The sequence below is a fragment of the Fusarium verticillioides genome, chromosome 6 (assembly GCF_000149555.1).
Source record: "Fusarium verticillioides 7600 chromosome 6, whole genome shotgun sequence".
NCBI classification, from domain to species: Eukaryota; Fungi; Ascomycota; class Sordariomycetes; order Hypocreales; family Nectriaceae; genus Fusarium; species Fusarium verticillioides.
Window position 1 is genome coordinate 924,472 of NC_031680.1, and position 21,632 is coordinate 946,103.

Here is a 21,632-nt window from a genome sequence, read left to right on the forward strand (position 1 = left end):
GGCCAGTAGCATCGACTTGAGGCGTTCATCAGGGCTTTTCATCATCGTAAAAGAGCTGCCACACTTTCTTTAGTCGCCGTTAGGCAAACGCCTCACGGCAAAGACTGAGCTTCCAGCCCGTCCATCGAAGAATTCAATGCCGCTAGCAGAGCTGCCAACTCATCAGCACGAGCCAAAATCTTTGAGCGATCATCCGGTATTGGAACTCAATTGTTGGCATTTTCCTTGTGTACTCGACATGTCTCTGTAGCAATGAGCTCGAGATGCATTGCTACTCCCAAGGTGTCATCTGGTGCAAGGCTGCGGGGTTTATGCAAACGATAGTGATGGGTAGGGCATGATTAGCCTGCATGTGCATGCAGTAGCGGTTGTGAAGCTCGAGGAGAGTAGCCTAGAATGGTTGAAAACAAACAAACAACATTGCGCGATTCGTGATATTGACTTTTGGTGACCACGAAAAAGTCAACAACACGACACCATCACCAACCACCACCAGGAATTGATTATCTGGTATCACATGCCGTCATCGCATCATCAACAAGATGCGCACAAAACCGAAAATCCAATAGGCGCCCAGGTTTCTCCAACGGTCCGCATTAACACCCTCATTCATCTCATTTCTCTGCCAAGGTTGTCCTTGACCAGGGTCCCTCCTCGGCCAATTACGCTTAGCTGCCAAACCTTGTTAGTTAGTGGAGAATGATGGAGTAACCTATTGGCCTTGCAGGCTTTCTTTCACTTTTGCTCTCTGTCGGTTGCTTTTCCCAACAGGTGAGATGTGATGTGATGTGATTGATGCTTGATCAGATCTGGATTTGGAGCTGCCCGCGATCGATCCAGACCGTGTCCAAAAATAAAATAGCAAACACTAAAAGAAGAAGGTTTTATTTTACCTGCATTGGATGATTCTGTCTATGCAATTCTCAGCTCCGTTTGGCCAATACGAGTCTCCTACATGCATTGGCCTGGAGCTATCGTTTGGCGTCCTGGCCAATTGTAGCTCTGAGGGCAACTGCTCTACAGACACGTCAGAACTAAGCCTCACATCTCAATATCGCTTCCATGCACTGCTTTGACGATGGCCTCTGCTGGTGAATCATACCTTAGTTCATGTATCATGCGGGAGAAAGGGGTTTCTGAAGCAAGAGAGGTCATCGTTGGACAACGGAGAGAGTGAGTTCTCTACGTGTCATTTACCTATGTTTCCGTGACAATGTCTTAAGGTAGCATCTGTTGCGCCAACGAAGACATCAACAAACACTGCGGCAGTTATTATCGTATAAGCAACTACCCAACTGGTAGCCAGACAGCAATTAGCCCCAGTACTCAGAGAAAACACAATTCGTTCTCTTTAATCTTCAGTCCAAGGAGTGACGTTTGATTCCTGAGCTTCAAATTACGTGGGTACAGGGTAGATTTCGACATGCCCAATCATCGAACATATCAGCACATAGAACCACGCAAACCATTCAGGCTCCAAGAGGCAACAAATAGTACAATAGCTTAGAACTAAGACATGTCTCTTGGCCACAGGGTTTCCCATAGCCAGTTAGGTATATACATGCTCTCAGCGAGGCTGTCCATGACTTCGTCCGAAGATCAGTGTCCAAGTGCCATAAACTCCAGGTCTGTGCGAAGATCCTACTTACAGAATGCAAAATTTTCTTAATGGACGATCATGCAATATTCCCTACCTCGAAGTTTAGATAGGTAATCTCCTCTTTGCATACCCTGCAAATCACTAGATGAATACCGTGATCTGTCTCAACATGCTCTGCCAGGAATATCGTCAATGTCAACTCTAATGATATTGTGCTACATATTTAATGCTTCAATCGTAATCTAATACTATATACATGGCCCAAGCCGGAACTCCCACCCTCCTGGACATGAGACAAGAAAAATACATGGCCATCAGTTATGTGCTGGCAACTCAGCCGGCCCATTAAAGCCCTGCAACGGAGTCCCAGATAGCTCTTGCGGATGTGGAGGTTGATACTGATAGCCTTTCGAAGTATACACGCACTGAGATTGTTGCCAAACATTCGTCATCGGGTTGTTATTCGAAGGTTGTTGCTGCTCGCCCTGCTTAGCAGCCTTTTCGTTCCTGCGCATCTTCCAAAAGAGATATACAACAGCGACAGCCATGATAGCTCCGACAACAACACCAGCCCCAATTCCTGCCTTTGCACCGGTGGAAAGCCCTGTAAATGCTTCGGATGGTTCTGGTGTATCCGGCACAGAATTGGACGGTATGGATGCGTTGCTTGTCGTAGTGGAAGAAGAAGTAGATGCCGTAGAAGACGTGACGTCCGTTGTTGCCGATGCGGTTTCGGTCATGGACTGGTCACTAAACATTGTACCAACAACGTCATATCGAGTCGCCTTTCGGTTCCATGTCGCCCAAACTTCGGGGTCAGATGGGAGTACATTGAATCTGCCGACGCCACTGTTACAACAGTTGGTGTTGTGGTCACAGCAATAAGATGTGTCACTGTTTGTAACGTTGGAGCATGAGATCAGATCAGTCCCTCCCGTGTCAGCGCCTGGAAAGAGTAAGTATAATCGAGCAATATATTTTGTATCATCGTCACCAACCCAGGCAGAACATTGCACACTCTGGCGAATTCCAATTCTTATCCGTACATGAACCTCGTACGGAATTTCCATTTCCCCCTATGCATAATTTGTTCGATAGGCATACTGTTCCTAGGCCTCCAGAACAACAGACGCTCTGCTTAGCATCGGGATCGCAAGGATGGTCTTCGGCTTCCAGACCGTTGGGATAGTAACACTTGTGAGCGGCAAAACATAATTGTGAGAAGGAAAGAAATAGGAGACAAAGGATGAACCTTTTCATCTTGATAGTTGATCTGCACAACAGCACAGAGAAATGTGTGTACCATGAAGGGAAAAGAAGCACAGAGTTTTGAGGGAGAGCTGGGTAGAAAGGACGGGGAGGAAGCTGAAGAGCGACCCAACAGATTAGAGATTAGACCCATGCAGCAATTCGTCTTTAGAACTGTTGGTTGCACCAACCTTGGCAGTTCCAGGGAGTGTATGAGAAGCTGCACGAAGCCGTTGGTCTAAGCACCATGTGCTATACAGAAATAGACGCTCGCGGGCTTAGCCAGCAGTTACAAAGTATCGTCCCAAGAAATTGTCCTGGCCATCGCTTGATTTTGGGGACATCTCTAACGAGAGCTGAAGTTGTGTTGGTTGTAGATTCCACATGAGACCATATCGTGAACTCTTACTGGCGTGTTGGTTGAAGACAGTTATGGTTAAATGGTTTCCTATACCGGGCGGTAACAGAGGATCGATAATTGGCTGCAAGAAGCTGTATCCCGACACGGCCGGAGACTCGGCCCCACACCGATTTAGGGGTCCATCAGTCGCCGCGGTCAATGGCGACAGGGCTGAGATTGTCTGATTGTAGTTCTGCCTGAAGCTGATCGCATCCTGTCGAGTCGCTTCAATTCCCCTCAACTCATTGTAGTCGGTCTGGCCACGATGTTGTCACCGGCTTTTGCGCACCGAAAATATGTCTACACTGCCTCAATAGCCGTCGTGATCGTCATCTTTCTGACTGTCAACTACGCATATAGTGGTAGGATAAGACGTTAGTTGTTCGCAAACCCTCAGCTTGGATTGCTTGCTAATACACACGATAGCAAGTAGCTTATCTGAAGAGGCACCATTGCCTACGGCTCCTGTCACTCTGCAACAGGAACCTTTTCCACATAAGATATGGCAAAGCTGGAAAGATGATTCAGAAAACCCGACCGAGAGAACTGTTGGTTTTCCACATCAATGGCGTGTAGTCAACCCTGGTTGGCGGTATGAGCGCATTACTGATGCCAACAATGACGCTTATGTTCGCGATCGATTTGATGCCAATATCTCAGACGTCTTCACAAGTCTGCAGGACCCAATTCTGAAAGCAGATTTCTTGAGGTACCTCATACTGTTGCGCGAGGGTGGTGTATGGGCTGATATCGACGTATACCCCCATCAGCCAGTATCGAAATGGATCCCCAAACAGTTTCAAGGCTCAGTAAATCTGGTCGTTGGGATAGAAAATGACCATCACAAACAGCCCATCTGGCCTGGCTCCCCATACTCTGTGCAATTATGCCAATATTCGGTGTTGGCCAAGCCAAGCCATCCTGCCATCAAAACACTTGTGAACCAAGTGGCAGAGGATCTCAAGAAACTTTTTGGGACCAAACAGCCCGGGGAGACAGTTTCTTTCGAAGATGTCATGTCCACTACTGGACCTTTTGCTTTCACAAAAGTTCTCATGGACTATTTCCAGGAGTCCACAGGCGTGGAACATACTGGGAACGAGCTAGATAGACTTGAAGAACCTCGATTGATTGGTGATGTGCTTGTCCTGCCAAAGGATAGCTTCGGATGGTTGCCCCAAGAGCATACCCATGATAAAGGAGATCCGATTATCCTTGTTGAGCATTTATTCATCGGATCATGGCGAGATGGCCATCCTGGATGATGCCCAGAGGTGATATACATAGCGTTTGTGATATCATGGGAGACGTTCCCGAAGATATAGTGACCTGTAAATGTCCAAGGGTAGTCAATAAGAGAAATTTATAAAAGAAGCGCGCCAATTTGAGGCACCACTACGGATTGATAGATTATACCTTTTCTCGTGATACTGAAGCCGGGCCAAAGGTGGATTTTAGTCTTAGTGCAGATGGATTCCTCGCCCACCAAAAACGAGATTGAAAGAAAATGAGGTAATCGAGATCTGATGCAGCCATCATATCGGATTCAAGAAGAAATACTTGACAATTGTCAAATGTCGTTACTCAAGTTTGAGTGGCTCCCGACTCTGGCACAACGCCACGCGAAGTCACATGATCATTTCTAGATCCCTCCATCCCAAGGTAAGGCACGTTAGAGTCTAGAAAGTTTGATTTCCAATCTGTCTCGCAAATCAGACTACTTTCATCCAAAAGAACCCCGATGCGCCCAACAGAGCGAAGGGTCCCGTCAAGGCCTCATCAAACGTCCGTACCATCACGGTCATGGACTTCAAACCAGACGTCTGCAAAGATTACAAGAAGACCGGCTGTGTGTGTGTGTGTGTGTGTGTGTGTGTGTGTGTGTTGTTGTGGTGTGGATTTGGCGATTCTTGCGTGTTCGCCCATATTCGAGACGATGGGAAGCAAGGCTGGCAACTTGACAGAGAGTGGGAAGAAGTTACTAAAGGGAAGAAGTTACTAAAGGGAAGAAGTTACTAAAGGGAAGAAGTTACTAAAGGGAAGAAGTTACTAAAGGGAAGAAGAACCTAGGTGGTACCGTCGTTGCGAGCGTCAACCGCGACAAGAAGCTTGAGAACGCAGATGACGCAGATGAGATTGCTATGCTTGAAAAGATCCCTTTTGCATGTATTATTTGCGAGGGACCGTATAGAGAACCTATCCAGACAAGATGCGGACACTACTTTTGCGAGCCATGTGCTCTCAAGAGATACAGAAAAGACCCGACATGCGCTGCATGCGGAGCTGGCACGAATGGTGTGTTAAACCCAGCGAAGAAGCTGAAGAAGCTATTAGAGAAAAAGAAAGAGCGTGAAGAGCAGAAGAAAAAGGAAGAGGAGGAGGCTCAGGAGGAGCAATGAGCATTGAGGCTGAGCTTGTACATGTATTTCTAAACAAAACATTCTGAAGAAGAAAAGATACCACGATATCCCGAATAGAGCACTTGATCGATTTATACAAACTCACTGACCATGGCTAATTCTGCTTCTCTTGTCCTTGTGATCCAAGCACCAGACTGACTCTCATCTGCCCAGGAGAGGCTCATAGTATACACGTGAGCAAAGCTTCTGGGAGATGACGTGCATGCTGATAAGATAAGCCCAGCTCCGTACCCGCTTCAGTCAAACTCCCCCAGCTCTGAGTGGCTGTCCCCCACGTCACGGCCAATGAGGGGTCCAGGCATCTGTACATCTCCATGTGATCGCCTCACCAGTGAAGCCTATTACTGAGGCACCGTAACATACCTATTTATTTGCCTTTCTTTATCAGTCATCCGCCCTCTTTTCAGGCAGACGTGACGAAGAAACGATAAAGTCTTCTAAAGCCTTTCTCAATCTTTGGAACTTCGACACCTTTGTATCATTTCACCATCAAGATTATACAAAATCTCAACCCCGCATCCTTTCAGCGATACAGCATCTGAGTCCACCCTTCGACAAGCACATCAACAGACATCATTCCTATCGAACGAGCGAATCGATACGCAACGAAGCCATTATGAATTACATCTACTCCACAGTCAACACCATACGGGATCGTTATACACCCGTCTCTCACAAGTCAACCTTCCGCCAGACCGGTCAAATCACACCTGAAGAGTTCCTCGCTGCGGGCGACTACCTTGTGTACAAGTTCCCGACCTGGTCTTGGGGCGATGCAGACTCTCCTGAGCAGCGAGTGAGCCATCTTCCTCCCGGAAAGCAGTTCCTCGTCACACGCAACGTTCCTTGCCACCGACGCCTGAACGATGACTTTGCAGGCGACGCTGGCCATGAGGAAGCTCTCGTCAACGACGGCGACGACTTCAAGGGCGCTACTGGCGACGATGATGATGGTTGGCTGAGGACCGGTGGTCTGGCTAGTTCCCAGCCGCTGAAGGTCAAGGAGGTGAGGACGGTGGATGACTCCGGAAATGTCGGTGATCGAGAGGTTGTCGAGGATGATGATGAAATCCCTGACATGGAGGATGAAGACGACGACGAGGCTATTATTCGCGATCCTGGCGCTGATTCCAAGAACAGGTATGCTGCAAAATTCGCATCCTAGGAAGATCTACTGACAACTAGCAGCGCTCACCGTACATACACGCTCTACATCATGTACTCCCCCTACTACCGAACACCCCGTCTGTATCTCTCAGGCTATCTCGCCAGCGGCCAGCCGCTCCCCCCTAATGATATGACAGAGGACATCGTCGGTGACTACAAAGACAAGACAGTGACACTTGAGGACTTCCCCTTCTTCGCCAACAACATCAAGATGGCCTCTGTGCATCCCTGTAAGCACGCCTCAGTCATGAAGACACTACTCGACCGTGCCGATGCGGCTCTTCGCCTGCGCCGTGAGAAGCTCCGTGCCGGCAACAACCAGACACCGTCTGGTATGGAGGGTCTGGTAGACGAGATTGGAAAGTTGGATGTCAAGGGCGCTCAAGAGGCAGCGGACAAGGATGAGTGGGAGGAGGTCCAGGAGACCGAGATCGATGATCAAGAGGTTGCTATTCGAGTGGATCAGTACCTAGTTGTATTCCTCAAGGTAGGTCTCTCCATATTGCGTATGGTTATTCTCCGATTCCTAACCTGTTTAGTTCATGGCCAGTGTGACACCTGGTATCGAACACGATTTCACCATGGGCGTCTAATCGGGCGAATCAATGACTGAGATTAGACTTGCGGGCCAGAGACGGTTAAGAAGTATGGACTGGGAGTCACTATATCCGGAGAATAGGCGTTGACGGTGTTCGATTGTTGAGGTCTTCTATGGTAGCGACTGTATTCAGACAGTGTGGATTCTTTCACTTCCAGCATGAATATATGGAAGCCGCAGGTTAATATGTGCCTACTTTAGATGCTTAGGATTTCCACAAAAGGCAAGTCGGATAGCGATGATATAAGAATCCAATGCTATCGTCGATTGATGTTATGTGATTGACTACAGAACTCCCTCACCGGGCTAGGTTGATATCCCGCAAGGGGCTGAAGGAGAAACTTGACATGCAATCGTTGTATAAGCTTTGGACCTATCTTAAATGATAAAAAGATATGAGTTACTTTAATATACTTTACTATAAATTAGTATATATTGCTATGTTTAGGAAAGCTTAGATTAGTAGGTGTCTTTGACATTTTTGACACCTTCCATTGTTCAGCGTCAGAATGTAGCTACACAGAAGGCATGCACACCAACTACACCAACACCGTCCACACTCTTGGACACCAGATTTCATTCCCACTATAAGACCCCAGACATCTCATCAATCAAAAGCACATCATAGCTGATTCCACTCCTGATGGAAGTCCTCTCCTCTATCCACCAACCATGTCACAGGAGCAGTTTCAGGACACACTCAACAAGGCCTGCGAGGCCGCTGTTAAAAAGGCTTTGAGCAGTCTAGACACCCATATCAACGAGGTTGTCAACTCCCGCAGTGAGGAACTTGGCATTTCTGTCGCCACCTATGTCTCCTCCCATCTTGAGAAGGTTTTGAACAATGCGCTCCTGGACCACTAGAAAAAGGAGAGGCGATCACCGTCCTGGGAGTCTTTGGGTGGTCAGAATGTGCCTACCTAGGTACCTAGCATAGATTCCATTCCTTCTTCAACTAGACAACCACCTTTCCATCATCATCAGTGAAATCATCTTCCACATTCCACTACTTTTTCATCGAGACCTACTCCCACACATCAGTAAAGACTCGCTCAAGATGTTCTCGCGCCTCGTGCGTCCTTTCTTTGCCCTGTTTCGCAAAAAACAACCGCCACTTCGATTACCACCACCAAGAGACTCCATCGATGGAGGCAGATTCCCTTCTATGGAACAAAGAGGATCCTATGTTAGCTATGGATGACGGCGGCCTATGACCTTAAGCTTTAGGCTGCGAACACATATGATGAATGACAACACGATATTTTCCCCCTCAATATAAGCTTTTACTCAGAAGCTTTCACGATGACCAATAAATCTTGCTGCAAGCCCTAGGGCATTGCAAGGATCCTGTGTTAGGAATCATTCCATATCCTGGGGGTATCTGCCGGTATACTTGTAAATTCCTCAATCAGCATTATTATTAAGACTTGCTTTTCTAATTGAAACTTATTTATTTTAGGGAGGCTAGTATCTTATCAAAGATCCGGTTGTCAACTGCATATCCGACTTGTGGCGAAAAGTTAGTGTTCGAAATTCATTCTCTCAAACAAGGACACTGGCACGACAAAGTCGAATGAGAGCGGGTCGACAGTTTACTACATTAGGCCGCGAGGAGCAAAAAGGTGTTAAAACAATCTTAGCAAAAGGTATCCTAAACTTATCCTAAACTAATGCCAAGTTACCTAAGGCTTTTTGTCACTTAGGATCGAGGTCCCGTGTTTTCTTTCCTCCTCTAGATAGCTAGGGTCAAGCCGACCGCCACCTTTAGTTGAAGAGAACAAGACTCTTTCGATCAAAGCTGGAATGCTCGTTGCGGCCAATATACGCTTTGTACAACAATGGCTTAATGTAAACCAGCGTGTTGTTATTTACACACACAATGTTAGGCTCAGGCAGTGCGTGGGGCATTTCTTTGGAGTGGCCAAGAAAACTTCTGACGTTGAACTAAGGCGCTGAAAAAGTACCAGATCATATATTGATTTAACTTTGATCATTTAGGATAGGTCCTAAGCTTATACAACGATTGCATGTCAAGTTTCTCCTTCAGCCCCTTGCGGGATATCAGCCACCTCGCGTGCCAACCTGTCTACCTTACTTACTTGAACGTGCCAGCCTGATGACTGTCACACTTTTTAATGTTTTCATGATATACAACTTGTCACCTGGTATCGTGTATGTCATGACTCAGAAGATAGGATACACATTGGTCGAGGTTTCGAACAACAGCGGCTGTTCAGGAAGGCCGCAAAAAAACAAGTTACAGCAGAGATACCGAATCGATGAAAAAAGGATTCCTTATTGCCCACAGGCGAGCTCCTTGATATCTACAGGTGGATGTACCCTCAACTCCCTTTACTACGGCCCAGACCTTCATGTTGTTCCACGAAACCCGGAAGATGAAGCCTTGCTCCAGACAACTCCCATTTCCCATTTTCGCCCAAGTCCTCGATCCGATTCCGATACTGACTTCCTATCATTCAGGGTATTCAAACAACGCAGACCTCCACCAATGTTCCAACTTGCACAAAACAATTCCAAGCGAGCCTGCCCTCCTGTCATAAGCTCATGATCGCGTCACTGTTTACCGCTATTGCGACAATAATGTTGTAGAATCTGCGGCGATTCCCAATAAAAAAAACGCAAAAGGTATAAAAACCAGTCCCCCTATACTCCTGTTCTATAAGTGTGCATCCTTTTTTATCCCGTGTCCCATAAAACCGCTGTACGCTCGCTTGCCGTTGAACCTGATTGAAAACTCAAACCGAGGGAAAAGACAGTTCGCAAATTCGACAGACGTATAAATCGTGAGGTGCGTTTAAGGCCGCTCAGTAGGCATTCAACGCAAAAATATTTCATCATCGTGAGTAAGACGTCAAACGGATGCTTGGGGACGCTCCAAATCCTCCGGCGAAGATGGTGGAACATGGTTGCACAAGCTCGAGCTGTAAGCTTGATAATTTGTGTCTCCTTGGATGCCGTCCTACATGGCACCAAAAGGGGCACCAAAGTTGGACGTGCTCTTCAACTTTAAAGGAACGTCAATTTCGATAGCCTTGCCACTGCCTTCGCCGTCACTATCATCGGCATCTCGCTGGGCGTCAGCAGGTCCATCCCCGCCGACTGGTCCGGCCTGTTTAGGCATATGCGCGGGAGCGTTGGAGCCAGATGGGCCAGCAATAGATCCCAGCCTATGGCCTTGCATCACAGCCGGGAGCGCATTTTGCCCTTGGCTTATAGGCTCCAGTGCTTCGTGCAATTTTTCAAAAAAGAGCTCATCTTTGGCCGGCATGTTTCTTAACATCAGTGGTCCCTTGAGAGCTTTGTCGCCGCCACTAGGTTCCATCATAACATCTGGTGCGTTTGGGTCAAGCTCTCCTGTAACAGATATAAAGGACACCTTTGAATCGCGCCTATCAGATTGCACGGGTACCGATAGGCTGTTATTGTTCTCCTCTTCCGCAATCACAGCTGCATCCAGATTGATGACAGTCTCGACGGTAGGCGTGGCGCCCTCGCCAATGATGGAACCTGGGTCAGTCGGATTGACTTTGGGGAACAATGACAGGGAATGATTGGGTGTATGACCGGCATGCATTGTCAGACGTCGAGACTCGACAGCAGAGAGAGCTTGCAATGTGTATTCCTTGGAAGAAGCCCGGGCATTCGTAGGGCGTCGAGACTGCTCTGGGCTTCGAGCAGCGGGACCAGGAGGGGATGCTACGGGGGATGCTGGGTTTTCGGGAGGAGATGCCCCGGCGGCGAATGTGGGCTTCTGGACCGCAGTGGCCTTGAGTGGGATACCTTCCAACTTAGGGTCGATTTCTTGAACATCAATGACTGGAACAGGAGTAGCCACGTCCTCTGTAGGGGACGATAAGAAGTCCTTAGCCACTGGGTTCTGTGTCTGCATCCTGGGGTCGAGGGGGACAAAAGGCGATGATTCGGGCTGTGTTGTGGGAGATACGCGAGCGCTACTTGACTGGAAATAGTGAGGTCGACGAGATGCTCCATCAAGACCAGGTGGAAGAGATGACGCATCGGATATGGACAGACCAGTTGGAATGATGGGATTTTGTCCCCTTGACGCGAGTCGTCCTGGTGGAGCTTGAAGGCAGGAACTGTCCAAGGAGCCCTCACCGCTTCCGCCACGCTGACTCGCGAGAGGCGATACCACGCCTGTAACCTGGATACTCTGCGCTGTGACAGCTTTGAGTGCACTGTTCTCTCCTTCAAGTCGGTGGACGCGTTCTTTGAGTTCTTCGATTTCTCGGGCCATGCCCTCCTTCTCGGTCTCCCAGCTATCCCGGACCTCATCCATGATGATCCGCTCTTCTTGATAGACCTCTTCAACTCGTCGCCGATTAGCTTCGAGATGATTTCGCTCCGCTTCCCAGGCTTCGCGGATCAATTGGTTCTGCTGCATGAGGCGTTGAACCACGTGCACTGATGATTGAGAGGCAGCCACTGCGTCTGCCGAAACAGATCTTGAGAGGGATGTACCAACGAGTCCGGAAGACGAAGAGACGTTGGGCAGAGGAGCTGTAGATGATGCTGGAAAGCGAAATTCTGGAACGGGGGGCGGGCCTCCGTGAGTTGGAGATCCAGTCGCGGGACGAGCGTCGACAGTGTCGAAAGATTCGGTCTGCTGAGGAAATGGTCGATAACTAGGCGGAACAGATTGAGCTGCCCTTAAGGACTCTAGTGAGAGAGGAGATGAATCTTTGTGCTGAAGTGGCAGGGTGCTCGCGGGGGGTATTCGTCCGCGTTGAAATTGACTCTGGCTATAATCTTGGTTTTGCGGTTGACATGGGTTTAGATAGTGTTGTGGATATTGATGACGAAGGGTTCCAGCTCGAGGATACGAGTTGGGCGGAGACGGGATACTGGACGTGTTGCGATAAGGCAGATGGTTATTCAGGGACAGAACAACATCAGAGTCGTAGGCGCCCGATGGCAGAAAAGCCTCGGGCGTGAACCTCGTAGCCATGATCATGGAAGGCGTGCAGGACTCTGTCACTGTGGAGCGTGGAATAAATCGGAGGACGTATGTGTGGGATCGCTTTTTCGTTAGGAAGGCATAGGGCGGTTGAAGTTGGTCTAGTCGATTTCCTTAAACTTGGTGCTGATGCAAGTCGTTCCTGGTCGTCAAAATCGTCGAGATGAAATGAAAATCAAGGTTGGAAAAAGGCGAAGGAAGCGAAGTAAGAGAAATCGGTTTATGTTGTGATTGTCTCTTTCCTTTTTACTGACTCGAGAGGGAAGGTAAGACCAAATCCGAGACCTAATTCAAGGGATGTTGGGCGAGTTCGAGATCTAGGTATGACGCAAATGGGACCCGCCAAGCGCAAGGCACAGGACCCTTTATCTTGAAGAAGGTTGTAGCGGGAGTGGGAGGGCTACGTATTGTTTGCGCTGTGCGATGATAAGCTGAGGTAGCGCAAACAAAGGGTGTTGTTAGATAATATCGAAACTGACATAAGATAGAATTTGGAGAGAGGAACAATAAATTTGGAGGTGGAGAAATGGCAAGTTCATATGGGATATGAAAATGAGTCAAAACGAGGTAAGAGCAAATTAGAGAAAAGACGGTGACATTGATGATTCGTTCCTGCGCCAAAGCCAAGTTCGGGTTGGTACCTGCCACCCCCCCAAGTATCCGTTCTTGCTGCCCGGGGAGGGGGGAAGGAGGTGCGCGTGCCGCGAAAAGACCAGGGAAGAGGTGTGGGGAGGGTCGCCTTGCCGGTAATAAGTTGCTGTTTAGTGGACGTGCTAGATGTGGTAGCAGGCCACCGTTGGACCCAATGGCCTCAGAGAGCAAAAAAGCTTGGGACCTCTACTTTAGAGAATAAAAATACACAAGTAAGCTTAGTCTCAGTTTAGCAGAGACCTTATTACTTGTTTTTGTCACCTAGGACAAAGGTCTCAATTTTTCTTGTCTCTCCTAGGAATGGGCCGTGGCGGCGCCTGGCAGCTCGCCTCACAGCGTTGGGCCCCGTAGTGCAGCGCATTGAACTTCTGAAGCACCTGGTGTGTCCCCCTGTAATGGATAGGTATCCATCCAATTTGGCTGAATTGGATCGGATGCTGAATGCTGTCCTTCCCTCCTCCGTGAGCTGGAATGGCTGGAAATGGAATCGGTGACCTACCGAGACGGGAGTGCATTTCCCCAAATGGACCGTGTCTTGCTGTCATATTTCGGTCTTACACAGAACAAGCAAGCCATGATTCGGCGGTAGGCGACTTGATAGCTGCGTTCCGTCGATTAGATTTGCAGCTCGTGGCGATATTACGGCTATTGCTGGTGTGTATTGCTGCTGATATGATTTTACAAGCATTCCACTGTCTCAGCCGACGAAAATCACCTGTTAGTATTTGAAGGGACGGGGCGTTGCGGCAGAGACCGGACCAGTGGGAAGACCAACAACGGGGACACGGACGATACGATCAACAAACATTTGTTAGTTAACGTTATCAAGGAATCTACTCCGTACATCAATTTGATATCATGGATGGAGTCGCTAGACTATCTCAGTAGTGCAAGACTCTGGTACACTTTCTTGTTTCTAGCAGACTTCAGCGGTCTCTCTGCGGCCATGCCTCGGAGATTCTTGCTTGACGCTCCTCTTGGCTGATGTGCGAGACAGACAGGGGCAGGGGATTCACAGCATGAGGTTGGCTGCTGATTCTACATATGCAGGCGGACAGAGTTCAGAAGACCCTTTGTACAGGGTGGGTTAGTCGGGTCGATTGGTTGATCCTTCGGCAGTGTTACAGCCAAATAGCCGTTTCGTACCTATGGAGAAGGGATGTTTGGCATCCATAATATCGATACCTCATGGTTGGAACCCATAGAATTTCGAAAGATTTCATTTATGCGCCTTTTGGAGCAAGATGAGGTTAGTCAAATTTCGGCGACAATTCTTGTTCTTCGTCATAATTTGCTTGATACAACCTGGAGCTTTATGGATTCCTCAGGATATGATTGACATCCCTCGAAGCTGTGCCTGGCCGTCAGTTGTCGAATTGTCAAGCTTGTCAAGGTCGCATCCTGGTCTCAGATCATCATCGATATTGGCCACTTGATCTACATGATTGGCAGTCATCAGACACCAGACCACACGGAACGCATCCAGTCTTCCACTGCAAGGGCAACCTCCACTGCGGTTCGGCCCCTGCAACGTTCTAGCTTGGAGCTGGCTGATATCTAGAAGCTTTTGATTGGGTCTTGGGGACAATCTTTGACATCTCGCCAGCCCTCACCCACCCAGGCACACTCGCGTCTCTACAACTCAAATCAATAGCTCTCAGCTACTAAGGTCTAGACGTTGCACCTGTGGCAAATCGATACTTCTTTTTACTTGCCTTTTGCTCCATCTCAACAGGTAGGTATGTATGCGTTTGATTAGGCACTGGCAGCTAAATCATGTCTGGGCCAATGCTAACCAGAAACACCGTACTCCGTACACGACCCCAAAAATGACTTGTTCCTTTCTCCACATTGGAGCCGAGCTTACGGATACTGTACATTGTACAACGCATCATTCAGTACGGAGCATAGGCACACCTTACACCGCGCAATCTATCTCGAGGAGTCATACAAAGGAGACGGGTGAGAGGTGAGGTTTGCTGGCAACGCATTGCAGCCCAGCCAAGCCCCTCCCCGTCTCCTTTTTTCACATTTTGCTCCAGTGATTTTGTGCATCAGAGTCAGCGATGCCATGTGGCTGGCTGTCTTTGGGCTCTGGGAATGTGGAGGCGCTGCGCAAACCAACCCATCCAAAGCAAGGTTGAGTGAGCTGGCCAAGTTGGTCCCTGATCTAGATCGTTAAGCTTTGCTCTCGATCTCGGTCTGCTTCACATGTCAGTGATTGTCTGACCCGTATCTGTACCTGAGATCTATTTGTGGATTAGAGCACAGATTAATGTTGGGGAGCTCTATCCGTAGCTGTTCTAGACATGTGATTCCTTCGCCTTGGCTGGGGAGGCTAGGGGCTAAAGAGGGAGAGGCTCTGATGCATACCATTCGCGCTAGATGCTACAGATAACAGCAAGACGATCAGCGGCCGCTATCGTGAACTATTCGGTCCCTTACTGTTGACAGGGGTCTCTCTCGAAGCCCTTCGAACTTGGTTTCCTAACCAGCAGCAGCTAATAGTTCCGGAAGGCCCGGGTTAGATCTCAACAAGGGGTTATATGACGATATAGGCACATGTTATTTATCGTATCTGCATGATTCACTTCCATCGAGTCAGTTTTTGGCATCTTCGTATCTATGAATAAACTGTCTGAGACGAGAAGCGCCCGTTGTTTTTTGTCTAAGAATGGGACTGACCAAAAATCTTCAATCGGCCCCTCCAGGTTCGGACGAATCACAGGTGGGGCCGCGATGCGGTAAACCGCTCCGCCGGAATCACGGCTCCAGGACCGCGATATCCAATAAGTAACATGTTGAACTGATTCCAACATCTACGGTCGAAATGCTCCGATATTCAAACAAAGCAGAAGTGACTGTCGGGTTATATAGAATGTGAATTAAACCAAAACAACTTTACAAATATAGTCTAGATATTGAACTGCGATTGTTTATTAGATGAGAATCTCAATACACATACACGAGCATTCTTCAACAGGCAACATTGAATAAGCCTCTCCCACTACACTAACCACTGTACTGTACTGAGGAACAGATTTTGGTCACACTTTGACACAGGAGAAACGAGTTTCACGACGAATTGCTGTCAATATCGTGTATAAAAGTAAAACTAACTGAACCTGCAGGGTAGTTAACGGTATACCAATGATCTTCATGCATCATCCAACTCAACCCTATCATCCAAACGCCTTGCAATGCATGTACAAAACCACAATACCACCTCATCATTAACACATAATCACTTACAAATCCTCCATTATCACCACTCCAATGACAGTTTCTCCACACTGTCCACCAACGACTGTATCACAGGTTGACTTGTAGTGCGCTGTCCCTTCGTCTTGCTTGCCTGCCTCATGCGTGTCCAAAACACAGGACAATCCTTGCTATCACACTGAACGTCCTCAATAGGTCCGAGGCCAGAACAGCTGCGACAGAGTGAGAGTACTTCTTGAAGACGACGCTCCTCGGTTGTGAGCCGTGTCTGGAGTGTAAGAAGAGATGAGGGAACGTTCTTGCGACAGGATGGACAAAGAGCATTATCTTCCTGAGAGAACTTGAGCCCACAAACGAGGCAATTTGTGGATCTCATGTATGATTCGAGGGTCGTCTTCTTCTTTCCGAGCGTAGTTGCATGGTAAATACGCTGCACCTTGGGCATCTCGTCGTACCACTGGCGTACGTTTGCACCCACAAGGTTGAAGATACGCTCCAGAGGAGGAATCAAATTCTTCGAGATATAGTATTCGGCATCGAGCTGCCAGTGAGGGTTACTCAAAAGTTCCTCAGGCGCAACGCATCGGTCAATGAGCCGCGCTCCTGGAGCACCAGTGATAACGACGTATGGAACTCTCTCACCATATTGCGGTTCTGCGCGAGCATCCTGAAGCATACGCTTGGTGCTGATAAGAGCTCCTGCAGGTGCTGTACCTTTGTCCGAGTATGTGCCCAGGCGCACTTCTTTGGCAAAGCAAAAGTCTTGCACCGAAACATTGTTGCGCATGATCTTCTGACATTGCTTTTGGAAGTAATCCTTGACCTGAGTGAGATCTGCAGTCTCAAACAGTAGACGAAGGGCTTTTTCCTCGATCTTCTGCTCTGCGGGTGTACCGTCACGACGGACGGTCTCTATTCCCTTGGCATCGAACTCGGGCTTCACCTGGTCTTTGCTCTCGTATTTGTAACCGACATAACGTTTCTTGGCGAGCAGAACACAGGGATGATACACTTTCTCAAATTTGAGTTTGATGGGTCGAGGATTCATTTCGGTAATTGCCTTGGAAATCTCATTACCAATATCGAAAGCCTCATCTTTTGTTCGGCCCTTCAAATAGATGAAGAGACTGTCAGTATCGCCATAGACGACTTCAGCGCCCCATTTCTCAACAGAGTGGATATAAGCAATCGCTCGTTCGAGAGTTTCTCTGCCGGTTTGTACAATGCTGTCTGCAATCTCGGAGCATGGCATACGCCCAGAGAATGACGCTGAAGTGTAACCATAAGTGACGTTGGCGAGCAGTTTGAGAGCAAGCTGTCTATTGTTGAGAAGCTGCTGCAAGGTTTTATCATCCTTGTCTTGCTTCATGCCACTCTTCACCATGACTCGAGTTTCCAGTATCTCAGTCAGCATCTTAGCTAGAAGTGACTTGCGGATTTCCGCCTTTGCATACATCATACCATTCGGAGCAATGTTGATGTAGTCCTCCAGAAGGGCAAGGAGACCTTTCTGGCGTTTGTACTCAGTAAACCCCATCTTGTTTATACCCCTCCAGTCGGTGACTCGTCCCAAGAAGGTTGAATAGCAGTAGTTGTAAGCGATCATGACACTCGGGTATAAACTCTGGAAGTCAAGAACCAGAAGAGGACTATTATAGAAAGCGCTTTGTGGCTCCATGACAAGTGGTAAACACTCCAGAGCATTCTGACCACCGACCTGCTTGCGATTCGGTGAAACTAGTAGGAAGTTCTCTGGTTTGGCAATTCTGAACATGATCGACTCTACCTTGAACTGTGATCCTCGCGAGAAAACTGAGAAGAAGTCCACGCCCAGAAGTCGCGCCTGCTCGCTGGTCCTCGAAATCAGTTCGTTGGCGTCCAGAATCTCAAGATCGATCTTTGTACGGTTTTGGTAGTATCTCAACATCCTGTTGAGCTCCCTATGCTTGCCGCCCTTATACCAAGTTGTTAAAGACTGCCAAGAGTAATGGGGTATTCTTCGATGGAGTAGGTGCCAGACTACGTTCTCCATGGTGTATTGAAGAAGATTGAGCTCTCCTCGCATTGCCCTCCAGACGTTCACCATATGTCGGCCGGTAACCCGAATAGTGGATGTGGTATTGAAACCCCAACGGTCATTCTCTTTGCCAAACCTGCCGTGTGACTCGGTCTTCATACGAGAAAACTCATCACAAAGGTTGTAATCATACTTCAGTCGTGCTCTCTCGATCAAGTAACCCCAGGAACTACCATGCACTTCGTAACCGGTAAGGATATCGGGATCATGATTTCTTACGATTTCGACCATTCGAACCATAAGATCCAGTTCCGAGTTTTCTTCGATGACCTCGGCATTCGTCTGTCGTTGGACACGCTGAGTAAACTCGGCGTCATTTGACAACAGTAGAATACCTGTTTGGACACCAGCTGAATCTTGACTGCCGGAAGCAGTTCCATCAGACTTGATCGCCCAGAACACGCACTGAACTTCATCTTCCTCAGGATTCGGCACAAACTTCCCTCTGGTGTTTACGTGAACCTCCAAGCTCATCGTGCTCATGTATTGCACCTCATGCTGGACACTGGTTGATTTCTTGCCTGGGGTGTACTTGAATCCGTGCTTGTTCTTCGGTGTGGGCCCATCGATCTGAGATTGATATTGCCTGGGAGTAGATGGTATCATAGACCTGTCCGTTGAATTTGCTCTGCGTTGCTTTTCTGCCCACCACTCCTCGACTTCTTCATACGCGGGCGGGGGATTTGCAAGCTCCCAGCTCCTCAACGAGCATTTCTTCCTCTGTCGCTCATACCTAAGTTCTACAGCAATCTTGTCAAAGGTCTCAAATCTGAGCCCGTAGCTGGCTGGAGCTGTCCCTGTTGGGTCAAATTCAGGCAGAAAAGGCAGTGTGTTGCCCTCCAGTCGAAACTCTTTCCCGGCATATTCTCGCATCCGTCCAGGGACATCCTTTTCCTTACTGTAATAAGCATCTTGATAGATCACATCAGGAATCCCGTATTCTTTCAAAGAGGAAGCCACAGCTGCCGCAGAAGGGGGTAGAGAAGAAACCAAGTGCACTTGCGGGCTGGCGAATCGACTCATGGCTCTCTGGATTTTCGATTCATGACTTTCGTCGTCTCCTCGTTCTCCAGATGATTTCATGGAAGATGACAGAGTCATTTGAGACAACTCTGCTTCAGCAGGGAGAAAACTACTGGGATTAAACGAAACGTGCTTAGTGTGACGACCATCATCGGTCTGCTGAGAAGCAGACTTCTGGCTCATCTGACTGAGACGAAGCTTGGTGTTCGGATCATTCTGATCTTTGACAGTAGGAAAATTTAGCTTTTGGTTGAAGCCGGAAGCACCTTTCAGTATAGAACCGGCGTTTTTGTTAAGTGATGAAGGACCTTTGAGAATGGAAGCCCCTCTGAAGGGGGAGGTGAGAATCTTGTTGGCGTCCGTTGAAGGAGCGGGAACCAAGTCCATTTCATCTTCGTCCATCATCGACGGTTGATTGAGTCTTGTCCTCTTGTTCGACGCCTGAGAAGATGCAACATCATCCAGGGGTCGCTTCAGCTGGGTCAAGCTGGACAAGGTGATAGTCGGTGTTTTCTCCGTCCGTCCGATAAACCCTTCGTTCTCTGCATAATCAAGCAACTCTTGGTTTACTGGGAGGTCAGGAAGTTCGCCAGTCACCAGACCACTTTGACAAACCCCAAGGGCCGACTTCCAGAATGTCTTTTTATCAAATTTGTCGGGACTAATGTTGAGAGCCGCCGCTAGCTCAAGATCTTCTTCCGGTAGTTGGTTTGTTGGCCCCCTAGAAACTTTTGCGGCTGCCTTCTCTATTGCCACGAGCGCCGCAATGGCATCTTCATCGGAATCTTCAGGATAAAAGTCATTGTGTGCCTCTCCAGCCTGACGTACTTTCCCCTCATCGACAACAATACTGCTTCGTAAATCTTGTTCCATCTCCACACCTAAGGGCAATCCTAAAGCTGGTGCAAGTTTCGATGGGAAGAGGTCTTCAACTGACTCCAAAGTAGTATTGACATGCTCTTCGTATGGATGCGGCTTTGCAAACTTCTCAAAAGTAAGCTCTTCCGAGTCGCCACTGAGTTTCTCTTCAGAGATGAGCTTTCGGATCTCAGTCCTGAATTCTTCCTCATGAAGCCAGCCTTGCGGTTGAGAGTCACGAGCGTTGGCTGACATCGATACAAGGACTTCTGGTGGAAATGGACTGCTCCCCTCAGTCGGATCTTGCATCTTTCGTTTGCGTCTCTTCGTCTCATCTTTCCACAGTCCAGCCATACTGTAGACCAGCTTCATGTCTGCAGGGAGGGGATTGGTTCTTTCCGTAAAGTCATGATGAAGAGGCCTTTCCTTGACCTTGTGTCGGTTTATAATATCCTGTACACATATATCTACTTCTATCGAGCAGTGGCTACTTCGAGGGAGCGTGGTTTCGTCGGTAATGTGATTCATAGAGATTGATCGACTGTGCCATTTGTGGGATGAATTCGACCCCTGTTCGTATTCTGGGACCGGAGATCGAAACCGAGTAATGGATGCATCCAGATAATCGCACCCATACAAGTTGAAGTCTGTCATGAATTGAAGAAGGTACTGAAGATGTGCTTCGTATGGCTGAAACTTGTTCTTCATAATCACGCCTTGCTGAAGAAGATCCGCCAATCTCGTCATGACAATGGGATTGAACATGTAAATCTTCAGGAAGAAGCGATATCCCACGTGAAAGCCATAGAAGGGGACACCCTTGACAAGCGTGATCCTTGCCACGAACCTCGCACTGTCACCTTTCTGATCTCGTCGATAGCTGACTGCTAACGCATGATCTATGGATAGATGAAATCGATATATATAAGCACCGACTAGAGTTTTTAGTACTGATAGATATTTACTGGAATATACACAACGAACCTTCATCAGGACTTAAGCCACCTTCATATTCCACGTACAAGTACGGGAATGCGCCGTGGATATGAGCGCATACTTTTTGTCCCGTCTCAGTAGATCCAAACACGCGAACAACAGGGACTCTGGGTCCTTTGGATATCTGAGAGGGGCGAATGTCGTTACGAAGCTGGGGGTCATATCGCGAGGGTGTTGCTTGATAGTGATCGATACAATTTAGTCTGACCCGGAATAAGTCCATATTCTCTGAATTTTGGATCCATCAGGGGCTTGAGGCTGTTTATTAAGAACAAAAGAGCCAAGCGTAGCTCAAAAAAGTGTTTTCAGCAAGCTCAATTCATTCTGAAGGTCTTTGTGTAACCTCGACTGCTTATGAGACGCGTTTTGCCATGGC

General features: G+C 48.1%; 6 protein-coding genes across 10 annotated transcripts; 3 read left to right on the forward strand and 3 right to left on the reverse strand.

Annotated features, from left to right (window-relative positions):
• Window positions 1-1,776: 1,776 nt before the first annotated feature.
• Window positions 1,777-5,119, reverse strand: FVEG_02501 (hypothetical protein). 4 transcript variants are annotated; one of them, XM_018889782.1, is made up of 4 exons: window positions 5,042-5,119; window positions 4,665-4,948; window positions 2,599-4,577; window positions 1,787-2,546 (listed from the first exon to the last, which is right to left on the reverse strand). In XM_018889782.1, exons 3-4 carry the CDS (start codon window positions 2,858-2,860, stop codon window positions 1,915-1,917), a joined length of 894 nt encoding a protein of 297 aa, XP_018745993.1. In that variant the 5' UTR covers window positions 2,861-4,577; window positions 4,665-4,948; window positions 5,042-5,119; the 3' UTR covers window positions 1,787-1,914. The 4 variants fall into 4 exon arrangements, with proteins under 4 accessions (XP_018745992.1, XP_018745994.1, XP_018745991.1 ...); XM_018889781.1 differs by having other exon boundaries at window positions 1,777-2,546; window positions 4,665-5,119; XM_018889783.1 differs by having other exon boundaries at window positions 1,777-4,577; window positions 4,665-5,119.
• Window positions 3,435-4,665, forward strand: FVEG_02500 (hypothetical protein). The gene is made up of 2 exons (XM_018889779.1): window positions 3,435-3,622; window positions 3,675-4,665. Exons 1-2 carry the CDS (start codon window positions 3,514-3,516, stop codon window positions 4,511-4,513), a joined length of 948 nt encoding a protein of 315 aa, XP_018745995.1. The 5' UTR covers window positions 3,435-3,513; the 3' UTR covers window positions 4,514-4,665.
• Window positions 5,052-5,647, forward strand: FVEG_02499 (hypothetical protein; the record flags this gene model as incomplete). The annotated part of the gene is made up of 2 exons (XM_018889778.1): window positions 5,052-5,097; window positions 5,295-5,647. 2 exons carry the CDS (start codon window positions 5,052-5,054, stop codon window positions 5,645-5,647), a joined length of 399 nt encoding a protein of 132 aa, XP_018745990.1.
• Window positions 5,648-5,963: 316 nt separating this feature from the next.
• On the forward strand, window positions 5,964-7,833 carry FVEG_02498 (autophagy-like protein 3). Its single transcript, XM_018889777.1, has 3 exons — window positions 5,964-6,808; window positions 6,857-7,322; window positions 7,375-7,833. Exons 1-3 carry the CDS (start codon window positions 6,285-6,287, stop codon window positions 7,426-7,428), a joined length of 1,044 nt encoding a protein of 347 aa, XP_018745989.1. The 5' UTR covers window positions 5,964-6,284; the 3' UTR covers window positions 7,429-7,833.
• Window positions 7,834-9,509: 1,676 nt separating this feature from the next.
• Window positions 9,510-13,708, reverse strand: FVEG_02497 (hypothetical protein). Of its 2 annotated transcripts, XM_018889776.1 has the most exons (3): window positions 13,580-13,708; window positions 12,909-13,529; window positions 9,510-12,845 (listed from the first exon to the last, which is right to left on the reverse strand). In XM_018889776.1, the coding sequence occupies exon 3, from the start codon at window positions 12,424-12,426 to the stop codon at window positions 10,414-10,416; it is 2,013 nt and encodes a 670-aa protein (XP_018745988.1). In that variant the 5' UTR covers window positions 12,427-12,845; window positions 12,909-13,529; window positions 13,580-13,708; the 3' UTR covers window positions 9,510-10,413. The 2 variants fall into 2 exon arrangements, with proteins under 2 accessions (XP_018745988.1, XP_018745987.1); XM_018889775.1 differs by having other exon boundaries at window positions 9,510-13,529.
• Window positions 13,709-16,156: 2,448 nt separating this feature from the next.
• FVEG_02496 (DNA polymerase zeta subunit) lies at window positions 16,157-21,593 on the reverse strand. Its single transcript, XM_018889774.1, has 2 exons — window positions 21,245-21,593; window positions 16,157-21,195 (listed from the first exon to the last, which is right to left on the reverse strand). The coding sequence occupies exons 1-2, from the start codon at window positions 21,477-21,479 to the stop codon at window positions 16,346-16,348; spliced, it is 5,085 nt and encodes a 1,694-aa protein (XP_018745986.1). The 5' UTR covers window positions 21,480-21,593; the 3' UTR covers window positions 16,157-16,345.
• Window positions 21,594-21,632: the final 39 nt, after the last annotated feature.

Coding starts and splice junctions, on each gene's coding strand:
- FVEG_02501 (XM_018889781.1), bottom strand. CDS start 2,860: ATGAAAAGGTTCATCCTTTGTCTCCTATTTCTTTCCTTCTCACAATTA. Junction 2,547..2,598: donor GTGTGCAATGTTCTGCCTGG/GTTGGTGACGAT, acceptor TACTCTTTCCAG/GCGCTGACACGGGAGGGACT.
- FVEG_02500 (XM_018889779.1), top strand. CDS start 3,514: ATGTTGTCACCGGCTTTTGCGCACCGAAAATATGTCTACACTGCCTCA. Junction 3,623..3,674: donor ATATAGTGGTAGGATAAGAC/GTTAGTTGTTCG, acceptor TACACACGATAG/CAAGTAGCTTATCTGAAGAG.
- FVEG_02498 (XM_018889777.1), top strand. CDS start 6,285: ATGAATTACATCTACTCCACAGTCAACACCATACGGGATCGTTATACA. Junction 6,809..6,856: donor GGCGCTGATTCCAAGAACAG/GTATGCTGCAAA, acceptor GACAACTAGCAG/CGCTCACCGTACATACACGC. Junction 7,323..7,374: donor ACCTAGTTGTATTCCTCAAG/GTAGGTCTCTCC, acceptor TAACCTGTTTAG/TTCATGGCCAGTGTGACACC.
- FVEG_02497 (XM_018889776.1), bottom strand. CDS start 12,426: ATGATCATGGCTACGAGGTTCACGCCCGAGGCTTTTCTGCCATCGGGC.
- FVEG_02496 (XM_018889774.1), bottom strand. CDS start 21,479: ATGGACTTATTCCGGGTCAGACTAAATTGTATCGATCACTATCAAGCA. Junction 21,196..21,244: donor TGGCTTAAGTCCTGATGAAG/GTTCGTTGTGTA, acceptor TAAAAACTCTAG/TCGGTGCTTATATATATCGA.